General features: G+C 36.0%; 1 protein-coding gene across 1 annotated transcript in view; it reads left to right on the top strand.

Annotated features, from left to right (window-relative positions):
* The window catches only part of ITPRID1 (ITPR interacting domain containing 1), a 76,719-nt gene that overhangs the window by 14,371 nt on the left and 49,884 nt on the right, over nt 1-12,464 (top strand). The window contains exons 6-8 of the mRNA XM_004418853.3: nt 261-463; nt 3,628-4,196; nt 8,493-8,550. Coding sequence (XP_004418910.1) covers nt 261-463; nt 3,628-4,196; nt 8,493-8,550 — 830 coding nt within the window. The remainder of the gene's footprint in view (nt 1-260; nt 464-3,627; nt 4,197-8,492; nt 8,551-12,464) is intronic.

A 12,464-nucleotide genomic window follows, 5' to 3' on the forward strand; every position in this document is an offset into this window, starting at 1 on the left:
ATTGTATAACGGAAAGCAGAATAAGTAAATTCATTAGTATTGCATGTAAGGTACAGGCAAGCAATCCCTGAGTGGGGGTGATGGACTGTCCTTTAAGTAAGTATATATGAGCTCTAGTAAATGTCCCCTTATTTTTTTGTCTACTCAGATTCCTCTCTCATTTAATTTCTGGATGCCTGGGTGGTTGAGGTGACTAGAAAAAAATGGCTTTTGGCTAACTAAACTGTTAATAGATAAAGATATTCCTATTTTTACTGCAGCGTTCCCGAATGGCTGGAATTTTGGGAAAAAGATCCAGTGGAGATTCTCTTGGATTTGGGGTTTGGTGCTGACGAGCCAGACATCTGCACACGAATCCCAGCCAGATTCCTGGGTTGTGGCTCAGCAGCCAGAGGAATCGATATCCGTGTTTTTCTTGAAGCTCAAAAGCAGCGAATGGACATTGAGAACCCTGACTTGTACAGTAAGTGAGGACCATGTGGCATCAGCAATGGCAGTGAGCGGTCAGATGAGCCACAGTATTAGGAGGGATGGTCTGGGAGATACGTGCAGTAGCAATCAACCCCTCTATCACAGTGGCTTAAAACAGTAAAGTTTATGTTTTGGTCACTCTACATGTCCACTGAAGGTTGGTGTGTATGTATGGGGGAAGGGAGATCTGCTCCATGTTGTCTGCATTTATGGACTTGGCCCCACCATATGGAATGTCACTGGTTGCAATGACAGAGAAAAGGTGGACATGGAGAACCACATTTGACTCTTAAATCTTTCTGCTCAGAATTTATACATGTCAGGTCTGCTCAGATTTCATTGTCCAAAATAAGTCACGTGGCCACACTTAACCCTAAAGAGGTGAGAATGTGCAATCCTACCATATGCCCAGAAGAAATAAAACTGGCAAGACTGGTGAACAGCACTAATAGGTACCGTAGTCACACTCCCAGGAGGCAGAGAAACCAAGATCTGACAAGGCTTATCATAAGGTCCCTAGGTGAAACCTTAATTTCCTCATCTATGAGCTTGGAACACTACTTGTTCCAACATAAGCTATAAGACATAGTTATTAATCTGTCATATCTCCAGATTTGTGGATTAGTTATGCCTAAACCTCTTAGTTGTCACGCATGCCGCTATTTTTTTCCCAACTGGTGGTCAGTGGAGTACTTTTCTCTAGGACATTACTATGGCTATTCTTGGGGTGTGTGTACTATGCTCAAATAATTTGAGGGAAAGATGTCTTGCAGTTAAACAGGTTTATTTACTGCAGGATTTGTTTAATGTGCTGAGGTGCACTCTCAGTCTCCTAGAGGGGATGCAGTGCAGCGTTTTCAAAATCTCTTAAATGTAGAACCCCTCTTGGAGGAACATTGAGGAACACCTCTTCCATGGAATAGAATTTGCAGAATTCTGGACCAGGGAAAATGCCAAAACCCTATTTCTGAAATAAGTTCTTTTAAATAAATAAATTCACTGAAAGGAAAGTCAAGTGAGAGAAAGTATTTCCCTCAAACAAATATCTTAGATTTTTAATTTTAGTTTCTGTTTCCTCTGTTTTCCTGTGGGTGATGTGGGTCTAAAAAAATCTCAGCAATGAGATTTTTTAAAAAGAGTATGTAAATGTGTTGCAATGTAACATTTCTTTACCTTTGGGAAGAAATTACTATCATTTTTTGTTGTCTCCTCCTCCAAGCCACGTGTAGATGCAAGTTCTTTGATCAATTCTTTATTGGGGGAGAAAAATAATACTTACAAATGTTTGAGGAGTGTTTGAGCTGATCTGTGAAGTAAACATTTTACAGATGAAATTGACACATGGATTATAGAGGACAGGTTGGCCCCTGATCCTGTGATTGCAGGCCTACTCTTATTCCCACCACTTAACGCTGTGCTAACTTACACTAACTGCATGGTAACTATTCTCACTCAATACTTACCAGCACACTTTTGATTCAAGAAAGCTGAGAAGGTCAAATGTAAAACGAAGAATAATAAAATTAGTTTGTTGTTCTAAAAACAGAATGGAAAAGTATGTCTCATTCAAAGTCAATACAAAAGGTTCAAACTTGAGGAGATGAGAATCAATTGGTTCGTTGTTCAGTCTACCCAAGGGGAAAAAAAAAAACACTCATCCATTGCTTCACACTATTGTGTTCTCTGAATTGACTGAACCAATTAAATTGTTAGGATTTATCTTAGTCGAAGTATAAAATCTCCTATAGGATGGATGTTAAGACAATCATAAAAGAGGAATTATGACTCGGTCATACCCTTGGGCTCACAAAAGAGATTTAGCTTCAACTAAAGCTAAATTTAGGGGGAAATGTAATCAGAATGCTTCTGAAAGCATCCAGAACCCAAGAGTTTCTCTAGATCTTGAAAGAATATCATGCTGCTCTGTGAGAAGCCCATCACGTTTTTTTGGATTAGAGAGATGAATAGTCAATATCTTCCCCTTTCAAGTGAAGGAAACAAACACAAAGAGACGCTCATGGAAGAGTCAGTAGCATTGCTGTGATGGTGCAAACAACAGAACAGAGGACAGCATCCTTACCCACCGATGTGGCCTTTGCCATGGCTGAGTTATGCAACCCTGCATGCTATCACTGGGGTTGAGAGAAGGCTGTGTAATAGAAACAAAATGTTCTGTTTCCATTACTTTGGTTTTATTATCTGGAGATACCAAAAATATTTTTCACCATTATTTTCAAAGTAGCAATGTGTCCCCAAATTAGCCCTTGCTGCATTAGGTCTCCCCAATATGCTAATTAAGTCAATATTTGCATATTGCCTAAATGATTGAGACTAGATCATCCAGAAAGGCATACAAGTTGAGGAGCTGGTTTGTTTGGAAAGGCAAATGGGTTTTCACATTAATGGCTATCCTCTCTTGGATGACTGAGGATAATATATTCCTTTCCTGAGTCTTGCACATTTATAATTTTAGCAGCTGGTATTTATATAGCATTGTGCTTTTCACAACAGATGTGAGATATGATACACAAGACAGGATTATTACCCTCGTTCTCCAGATGAAGAAACTGACCATTTACTATGTGCCTGACACAAGGCTAAGCACCATGTATCTATTAATTCATTTACTTCGTGGTCATACTTCTATGAGTGGTTGACCCGGGATTTGGATCCATGCTTCTGACTCCACGTGCCATGATCTTTCCACACTCTCAAGTGGCAGTATAGACAGAGATGATAGAGGTGATGATGAGAATATCTACCACCTAAAACTGTGGAAGAATACTCAAGTTCACCTCATATGAAAGAGCTGGGTTCACCCTCTGACATTTAGTTTAATACACAAGATTAAACTCAAGATTCATCCTTGCCTATAGTTTTTATGAATTAATACATATATGAATCCATATAGTTATGCATATTCAACTAAATATAAAAGGCATTTGCTTTCCCCTAACATAGTGATATCTCATTATGCAGGGGAATCACCTCCACAATATCCAGTGGCAGGTACTGAAAACAACTTGAGTTCCAAGAGCTTAAAGTCCTTCCCATCTTGAAAATCACATGTTAACCAACTTCTTCAGTTTAGACTATATTAATGCAGTTTTACTGAAAAGACCCAGTCTAAAATTATGTATTCCTTGTATTGTTCAGGCCGTTTCCGACAGTTGGAAATCCTGGACCATGTGGCCAATGCCTTTTCATCTTTGCTGAATGATGTTAACATTCTGCAAAACAAAGCTGAAGAGAAAGATGGAGGAAAAAGTGTGCAAAGAACCTCAGTGAGTGGAGCCAAAGATCATCAAAGAAGAATGGGTGAACTTTTCAGGAGAGCTTCAAAGCAGAACATTAGGAGGGATTGTAACCCAGAAGCGTCAGAGTCATTGAAAATGAGGGACAAATTTTCCCTTCCCTCTGCAAAACCAGGGCAGTGTGGAGCAGAGTTACCAGCTACGACAAACAACCATGACCAAAGTCATCTGTCTCCTTCAGCAGAGCATCGGTCTCTCCAAACCTGTGTTGACTTGATACCGCATCATCCTCCCCAAGCTTTTCTGAGCAAACCTCACTCATCCATGCTAGCCAAGCAGGATCCTCCTTCCTGTGCATCTGAGGGGTCAGTCAAGGACAGAAGTCCAAAGGAGAACTTGATTCAGACTAACAAGCTCAAGAGCTTCTCTCGTCTTGCAGGCAAAGCACTAGACTCCTTTGAAATGGAAGAGGTCAGTGTTACACCTACGTGCTCAAATTCTAAGGGAAATAACCCTCACCAAGGCATCTTTTGCCTTCCAGCCCTCATCTAACCCTTTCATCTTTCAACCCCTCAGCATTACATCTTGTTGTTCCAACTCCTGTTTAGTCTAGGACATTTAAGGTCATTCTAGTTTCTTCAGTCAGAACTACACTAATATGAAACCAGCCTTTGTTTTCAACTATTCCTTTTCCTTTTCTTGTTCACAGTTGAATCCATGGGTTATTTCTGACTTTGCTTTTGTTCAATGTTTTATTATGTATCTCATGTTTTTATCTTCTTTCTAACTTTCCGTGTTTCACCTTCTTTGACGGTCAGTTCAACTACTTCCCACTCAGTGAAACTTGCCCACCACTCCTCCTCTGTGTTCTCATAGCCTTGTCAGGGAGAGCTTGTTCTGGTAGAGAATGTGTGTGTCTGTTGATGGCATCTCCCCCGCTAGAAAGTCAGCTCCTTGAGGACCAGGTTTTGTCCTCAAGGGGATGTGTCTTGGAAATATTTCCCCCACGATGCCTAATGCAGGGCCTTGGATGAAGAAGTAGGGACTTGGGTTTGGTTTTGATTTTATGGGACTAGTACCTTATTTGTTTGTTTGCTTTGAGATTTATTGATATTTACATAGCTTGACCTCCATTTCATACGTATTCTCTGCTCCTTCATCCCTATCTTCTTCACTCACCTGTGCTAATTTTCACCCTCAACATCCCCACCTGTACTTCTCAGTCTTTTTTTAAAAATTTATACACGTTTTCACTCATTTCTCTATTCTTTAATATAATTACAAAGGAAGAACAGAAGATACAGGCTTTTTTGCCCCCTTTTCAGGTAAATTATCCAGAAGTGTGGCAGGATATTTATATGCAAACCCCAGGGTTGACCACCTCTCCTTTGAGCCCTCTACACGTAAAGGACTCTGATAGCCTCTGGGGCACAGACTCTGCCTCAAGGGAACCACAGTGCAGTGGCAGGGATGGGCACGGAAACCAATAAGGTAAGGTAAGGACATTGATAGTTTTACTGATAAACTTTTATGTCACTATAGAGACATGTTTGGGATATCTGGGGAGCAAGAAAAGGGGTTCTTAACCAGCCAGGGGGCTGAAAGGATCAAGGAACTTATAGAAAGTAAGGCTGAATCATAACGTTAAAAGAAGAATAGAAGTTAGATGAATATGTCTATTGGTAGCCCTCCCCATCCACAAAGATATAAACATTACCTCAAAATATATAACTGTTAATGATCCTAATGTCTCTGTATATATATTTATGCATGCATATGTCTTATGTCAAAAGTTATTTTAAGAACCTTAAAATACTAATCTGAATTTAAAACAGTAGCTTAAAAATGAATAAAAATTATAAATAGAGAAAAAAATAGCCCTTTGGTCAAGTGCCCTGATTTGAAGATAAACTGAGATGACACTAAAAAAGAGTATTTTCTTTTCACTCAATCTTGCAAAGATTAGTTAATTACCCAAGCAATAGTTAAATTACTATAAAGAATATCAAGAAAGTCTGCAATTCATTAGTCAGTCTGCTATATTACCCAGGACCCAAACAAGAAATTTCACCAAACTCTAGCCCATTGGCAAGGCTCATTAGGCTCTACAGTCTCCTTACTAAGCTTCCTCCGCTTCAGACTGGACTGACTTAACAGAAAATAATATTCATTGTGTGTCATCTATATGTGAGAATACAGGGAGAGATAAATATCATATTCAACATAAAGAACTAGGAAAAGACTATCAGTCCTGGTATGGTATACTTTCAAATATTCTTAAGCGATAATTATTCAAGGAAAAGCTATATATTAGTACAAATGGGGGTGGGAAGGAAGAACACACTCAGACACCAAAATAAAACAAACTTACATGTTTTGGGGCACACGGTACGTACTCAGTAAATATTTGTGAGTAAATAAATTAACATTAAAAGTATTTGATAATATTAATTTAGTCTGTGGGTGGCTTCCACAGAAAAACAGAATATTCTGTTGAACTTCATGGCCAACTTTGCTTATTCTGCTTATTTAATATCTGCCTGGATTTGTGTGTGTGAGAGGGTATATGGGTATGTAAGGCAGAGAGAGCCCTCAAAATTATATAAAAAAATTTCACTACTTGAATGTTTTGTTTTTCTAAAAAATGTATTTAAAATATTACATCCTCATCACACAGACTGGGGGGAAAAATATTTGTTTCACTGAATACCAATGGATGAGTAAATGAAGCTTGGGTATGTTGCGTCTTAAACGGGAGCTAATGCCAGATTTAATAGACGTTTTTCAATGGCAAATTTAAAAATCCAATTACAAGAAATGAAAAATATGTGTGAAATTGGTAGATTTTCATGGTATTTAGAACACGAGCCAATATACTTAAATATCTAGCTATCAGAATTTCAACTATGATTGGCCAAATTTTGCTGCCAGATCAATTTATGAGACTTTCCCTAGAGTCCTACTAAAGGCTGAATTTGGCAATATTTGGCTCCCTTCTCAAAATTATGATTCTAACAAAATTGGGCATAGATTTTTAAAATCAACATATTTTTGTGTTTAATTTTACTTAGTAAAACTGAGTCTGTTTCTTTTTTTTAAATTCCCAAACATATTAAAAGAATTTAATATTTTACGAAACTTCTGCAATTGTAAACTCAAGGTAGGATGCTTCTCTATATCCCTAATAAAACACCTTTAACCTTCCCTCTCTCTTGCATGCAGAGATCCTGATCTCTAGGATTCATATGTGAGAACGTTACCCATATTATTAAACAATGCCAGTTGGCGTCTCAATTAGGTGGGAAACGTTTCAAAAGTTGTACCTATTTTTTTATTTTTAATTTTTTAAATTTATTAATAAGTTTGGGTCAGGTGAAATAATCCAGGAATACACTTGGTTTCCATTTTAAATTATTGGGACTTTTTTTGTTTTTGTTCATTTTTCAATAGAAAATATGTACTTTACATTGTACTAAGTAGATTTTTCTCGGTGATAGTGGTCATAGCAAAAGAATTTTCTTCTTATACTTGAAAATTTATATAACACACACTGGTTTGAATTGAGTTACAAAACCAATAAAAATAACGTTAAGAAGTATGTCTAATTATAAGTATAAAGTAACTTCTTTGAAGAAAAAAGATGAAGGATTAAAAAGAGGGAATAAATACTTAGATTATTGAGCTATATCCTCATGGTCCTCTGTTTGTTCCTTGCTTAAAGGTCATTTTTGGCCAGATGTACCACAATGTTTATGTCCTTTGATTCGGCTTTCAATATTCAGACATCAGTCTCAAATATATAATATGATATGTAGAAATAGATTTATGTACAAGGATACACATCTCAGCATTGTTTCTATTTGCAAAATTTAGAAAACATTACAATATTGGGAGAATTCTTGAGTAAATTAATGTACCTTCAAAATATGGCCTATTGTGCAATCATTAAAGATGCTGTTTTCAAAGAAATTAATCATATGGGAAGAAAGCTCCCCCTCCAAATTTTGAGTGAAAAAATTTGATGGCTTACCTATATCCAGAATAAATGTATTAAAAAGAAAACCTGCAGAGACACACTCCAAAATATCAACAGGAACTGTTTTCTTACCTTCTTTAACTTTTTATATTTACCAAATTTCTATAGTAAGCTATGTTATTATTTTTAAAGAAACATTTTTGTTTTGTTTTAACAATAGTTTTTAATTATTCTCATTAATAGAGTAATATTTATTAATTTCTTAAAAGAATTTTAAAAATAAATTCTGCTCTATCAATTGAGAAATCAAATTTTCTTTGAGCTAAGGTTTATATAGCAACTGAGTTATGAATTTTCTGAATAGCTCTCCATAAATTTACCAAGTTCTAAATGAATTCCTTAGAGAGCTAAAATTAAATATAGGAAATGACTTGCTTTCTCCAAATATATTTAAACCTCCTTAGGAGGAAAAAAAAATCTAGAATAACAATAATATTATTATTTAAGTTTAGTTCAAATGCTACATCTTCCAGGCAAGACCACTATTCCTCCCACCCAGAGGTGATCTTTCCCTTCCCTTCTCCTCAACTCCTGTAGTTCTTTGAATCTTTATCATGAGTGCCTTGTACATGTCACCTGCCTACAGCACATTGTAAGCTATTTGAGTTCAGAAATCATGTTTAGTCCTCTTAGCAGTGGCCAGGAGGCACTTACGATATGTTGATTAAATAAATGAAGTGAATTTATTATGAAAACATTTTTAATGAGATTGGTGTATTTTGGTGTCTCAGGTCCAGAGCTTTGAAGAAGAGACTGGTAATCCTCTTGACATGACTTCAGGAACTGTAGGTAAGAATTCATCAAGATGTGCAAATTCATCAATGGTCTTCGAGAAATAGAATGTAAATAACTGATACTCAACTTTCTTGATATGTAGACCTTAAGTTATCTTCAAGAGATGCCATATACTACTACTACTATCTACTACTACTACTGTTTCTACCTACTACTATTAAAAACCTACTAGCGAAGTACATGTAAATTTCAAAATACTTACTACAGAAATGTTGACCATCTCTGGGGCTAATGTAGTATGTGATTTGTCTAAAATTAACTCTATATGATCTGACCAGGATAGTGGAATGGATTTCACATAGGACTGGGACTAAATGGGTGAATACTGTCTGACTCCTACTGCCAACTGTTTGGTGTTGCACAAGTCATACCATTTTATTGGGCCTCAGTTTTCCCATATGTAATAAAGAGATAAGTGCAAATAATTTTTAAGTTCTCTGCCAGCACATATTCTAAATTAAGTGATTGTATGTCCTTCATATTAAACTCTCAGTGGAAACAAGTTGCCTAGATATAACAGCAAATCATCTCTTAGGATGATGTTATATTATCCCAGACAACAGAGAAGGAAGTCTTTCTCTACTCCTGGTTCTTATGTGCCCATTCAGCCATCATTGTGATTCAGCATTTCCATGATCCTATAACAGAGCTAAAAGTAGACAGGGATTAGTGAAGCAAAAGAAAGCAGATGAAGCTAGTGTATTTCCTGGAAGAAAATATGCAAATTTTTAATTTAATTTAGTGTGGTGTCAAACACATCTTTTTCATTACGAAGTGTATGTATGGGCCTCATTTTGCTAAATGCTGTTTAGAAATTATGCATTAGTAATTATAGGTCCTGCTGATTACATAAATTGTTATCCTGCTCTTCGAAGTAATTACCACATAACCTGCATTGAGGTTTATAAGACAAAAATAAGCATCTGTTTTCCATCTAATTGAATGCTTCTCAATGAAGCTGGAGGTCCCCTTGCCAATAGGAACTGCCTTCCTTGACATTCAATTAAGAGGTCTGCTATATCATGTAAGTAATCCCAATCATTCCAAAAAATGATTTGAGAAGTTAGCGAAAGCACTAATCTACGTTTAGTCTTAAATTCAGAGAGCAAAGTAAGATGGTTGAAGTTTAGCTTAATGGAGAAAAATCTAAATTATAGTAAAGAAAATGTGATTTTATTACTTTCAAAAACAGTATTGGTAAACAAAGAAAAAATAGGACTGAGAAAAATATAAGTAAAACTAGTTCAATTAATAGAGAAAGGGAAAAATTATTACTTTGATATATATATGAATGAATTATATATATAAATGAATATATATTCATATATATTCATGAATGAATTTTTGACTCAAAGTTCAAAAGATGACTTCATTCAAAAGATGAAGGAACATGCACTGTTTTGACCAATAGGATATGGTAAAAATGATGCTGTGCTACTTCCAGAGCATGGCCCTTAACTCACCTGGCTGCTTCCTGGCTCTTGAGATACCTGCTCTTGGAACATTCCCTATGGAAACTCAGCCCTCATGTTGTGAAAAGCCCAAACCACATGGAGATGCCAATGTAGGCACTCTGGCAGACAGTCTTGAATGAACTCCCATGTGAATAAGCCATTTTAGATGTCCAGTCCAGTCAAACTTTCAGATGACTCCAGCCCAGATGCCCTTTGACTACAACTGCACAAAAATATCCAAGCGACAACCATACGGCTGAGCTGAGTCAACCCAGAGAACCATGAGAGATAGTGACAACTTATGACTTCAAGCCACATGTATACACACAAATAGATGAAAGCATGTGATGCACTCTTCAAATACCTTTAAAACTTAGTTAAAAGACATTTTAAAGACTATATTTTTATCTACTCATGCACAATACTTTGAATATTAGCATAAGAAGAGTATTTAGAATTTTTTTAAATGAATTTGATCAAAACTACTTCTTAGAAAAGATGGGGACCCAAGGCCACAAATATACCATCCTCCCTTCACCCCTGAAATATTATCACTGAAATGACAAAAGGATATAAATATGAGGAGGAAATATATAACAGTGCCTTTTAAAAAGGAGTGGGGGGAGCCAACCATCTGTATTTCAGAAGCCTTGAGGAATTTGTTTGGGATATATGGTGGGTGAAGTTGCAAACAATTCTATAGGAAGAGATCACTTAGGGATTAAGGAGACAAGTCCACTGCAGAACTGTACGAACATGTTAAGGTCATAATTTCCAAAAGAATCTCACTTAACTCTCAAATTGGACAAGACACACCTTTCTTGTCACCTTATAAAATCAACAAACACAGCAAAATTACCACAACAAGATCTAGCAGTTCACAATCAGAGGCTATTCAGAAGAAATGCCTACCAGTAAAAGAATGACTACAAAGAACCATTAGAAATCCTCAGAAATGAATATTCTCAATGAGATATATGAAGCCATTGCATCTATGTAAGAGATGAATCTCCATCAGTAAACATTCCTTTCAGATAAAATACACAATGTTTCATTCTGTTTCTTATAATAGCAGAGTAATCCCTAACAGGCCAACCTTTTCACAGATAACTATAAATTCTGGAAAAAATATTTTAAAAACTCCTACCTAAAGGCACTGGAGAGTGACCAAAAGCAGGTAGATAGTGGAGAAGCCTTCAACACTTGGAAAAATGGCACTGGATGAGTTTCCTGTTTTTTAAGTCTTTTAGCCAGAGGGCAGGCTCTAATTGATACCATACTAAAAATTTTATAGAAATTAGCAGTCTTACTAGGTATAAAAATCAGAAGATAGTCTGGCACAATAACAACAGCTGGAAAGTGAGCAGAGAAATCTCAGAAAGAGAGCCAGACAGGAAAATCCTCAAAGTCTGAGTATGAAATCTACCCAAATCTCTAGCCAATTCTTGGACTAATCATGCATGGGGAAGACTTCAAGAATCTCAGCTAAGGCTAAAAGAAATGAACTGATGTTTCCAATTGGAGTTTGATTGCAGCCAGTTTTCCTGCCTGTTGGAACAACATACCATTCACAATGTCCAGGTACAATAAAAAATTACTAGACATGTGAAGAAACAAGAAAATATAACCTATATCCAGGAAAAAAGGCAATTAATAGAGACACACCAGAAGAAAACCCAGATGGTGAAATGAGCAGATAAGTATTTTAAGAGGATTATAATCATGCTGAAGGATGTAAAGGAAAATATGCTCACAATGAATGGAATAACAGAAAATCTCAAAAGCAAAATAGAAATTATAATAAAGAATGAAGTGGAAATTCTATAAATGAAACTATAGTTTCTAAAATACAAAATTTATTGTATGGGCTTAAGAACATATAGAATATGAGAAAATAAAGCCTTGGTGAATTTTAATATATATCAGTAGAAATTATCTCACTATCTGAAGAACAGGGGGAAAAAAAGACATTAAAAATTATATGAAAAAAGTTATCCGAGTCTCAAGAACCTGTGGGATAATATCAAAAGGTCAAATATACACTAATTGCAGTCAGAGAAGGAAAGGATATAGAGAATTAGCAGAAAAAATTTTTGAAGAAATAATGGTAGAAAATTTCCCAAATTTGTTAAAAGATTTACATTTTCAGATTCAAGAAGTTCAGCAATTCCCAAGTAGGATAAATACACTGAAAACCACACTTATACTGTGCAATGGTCAAACTGATAAAAATCAAAGATAAAGAAAATATTTAAAGCAGGTACAGAAAAATTACATATTGCATGCCAGGGAATAAAGATTTGGGTGACTAAAGATTTCTCGTTAGAAACAATGGAGATCAGAAGACAGTAACTGTGAACCATATGCAGCAAAAGTATCCTTCAAGAACGAAGATAAAGTAAAGACATTTTCAGATAAAAGAAAACTCAGATAACATTGTCAGCATACCTTCAC

Source organism: Ceratotherium simum, chromosome 1 (assembly GCF_057802395.1).
Source record: "Ceratotherium simum simum isolate JZ-2026a chromosome 1, ASM5780239v1, whole genome shotgun sequence".
NCBI lineage: Eukaryota > Metazoa > Chordata > Mammalia > Perissodactyla > Rhinocerotidae > Ceratotherium > Ceratotherium simum.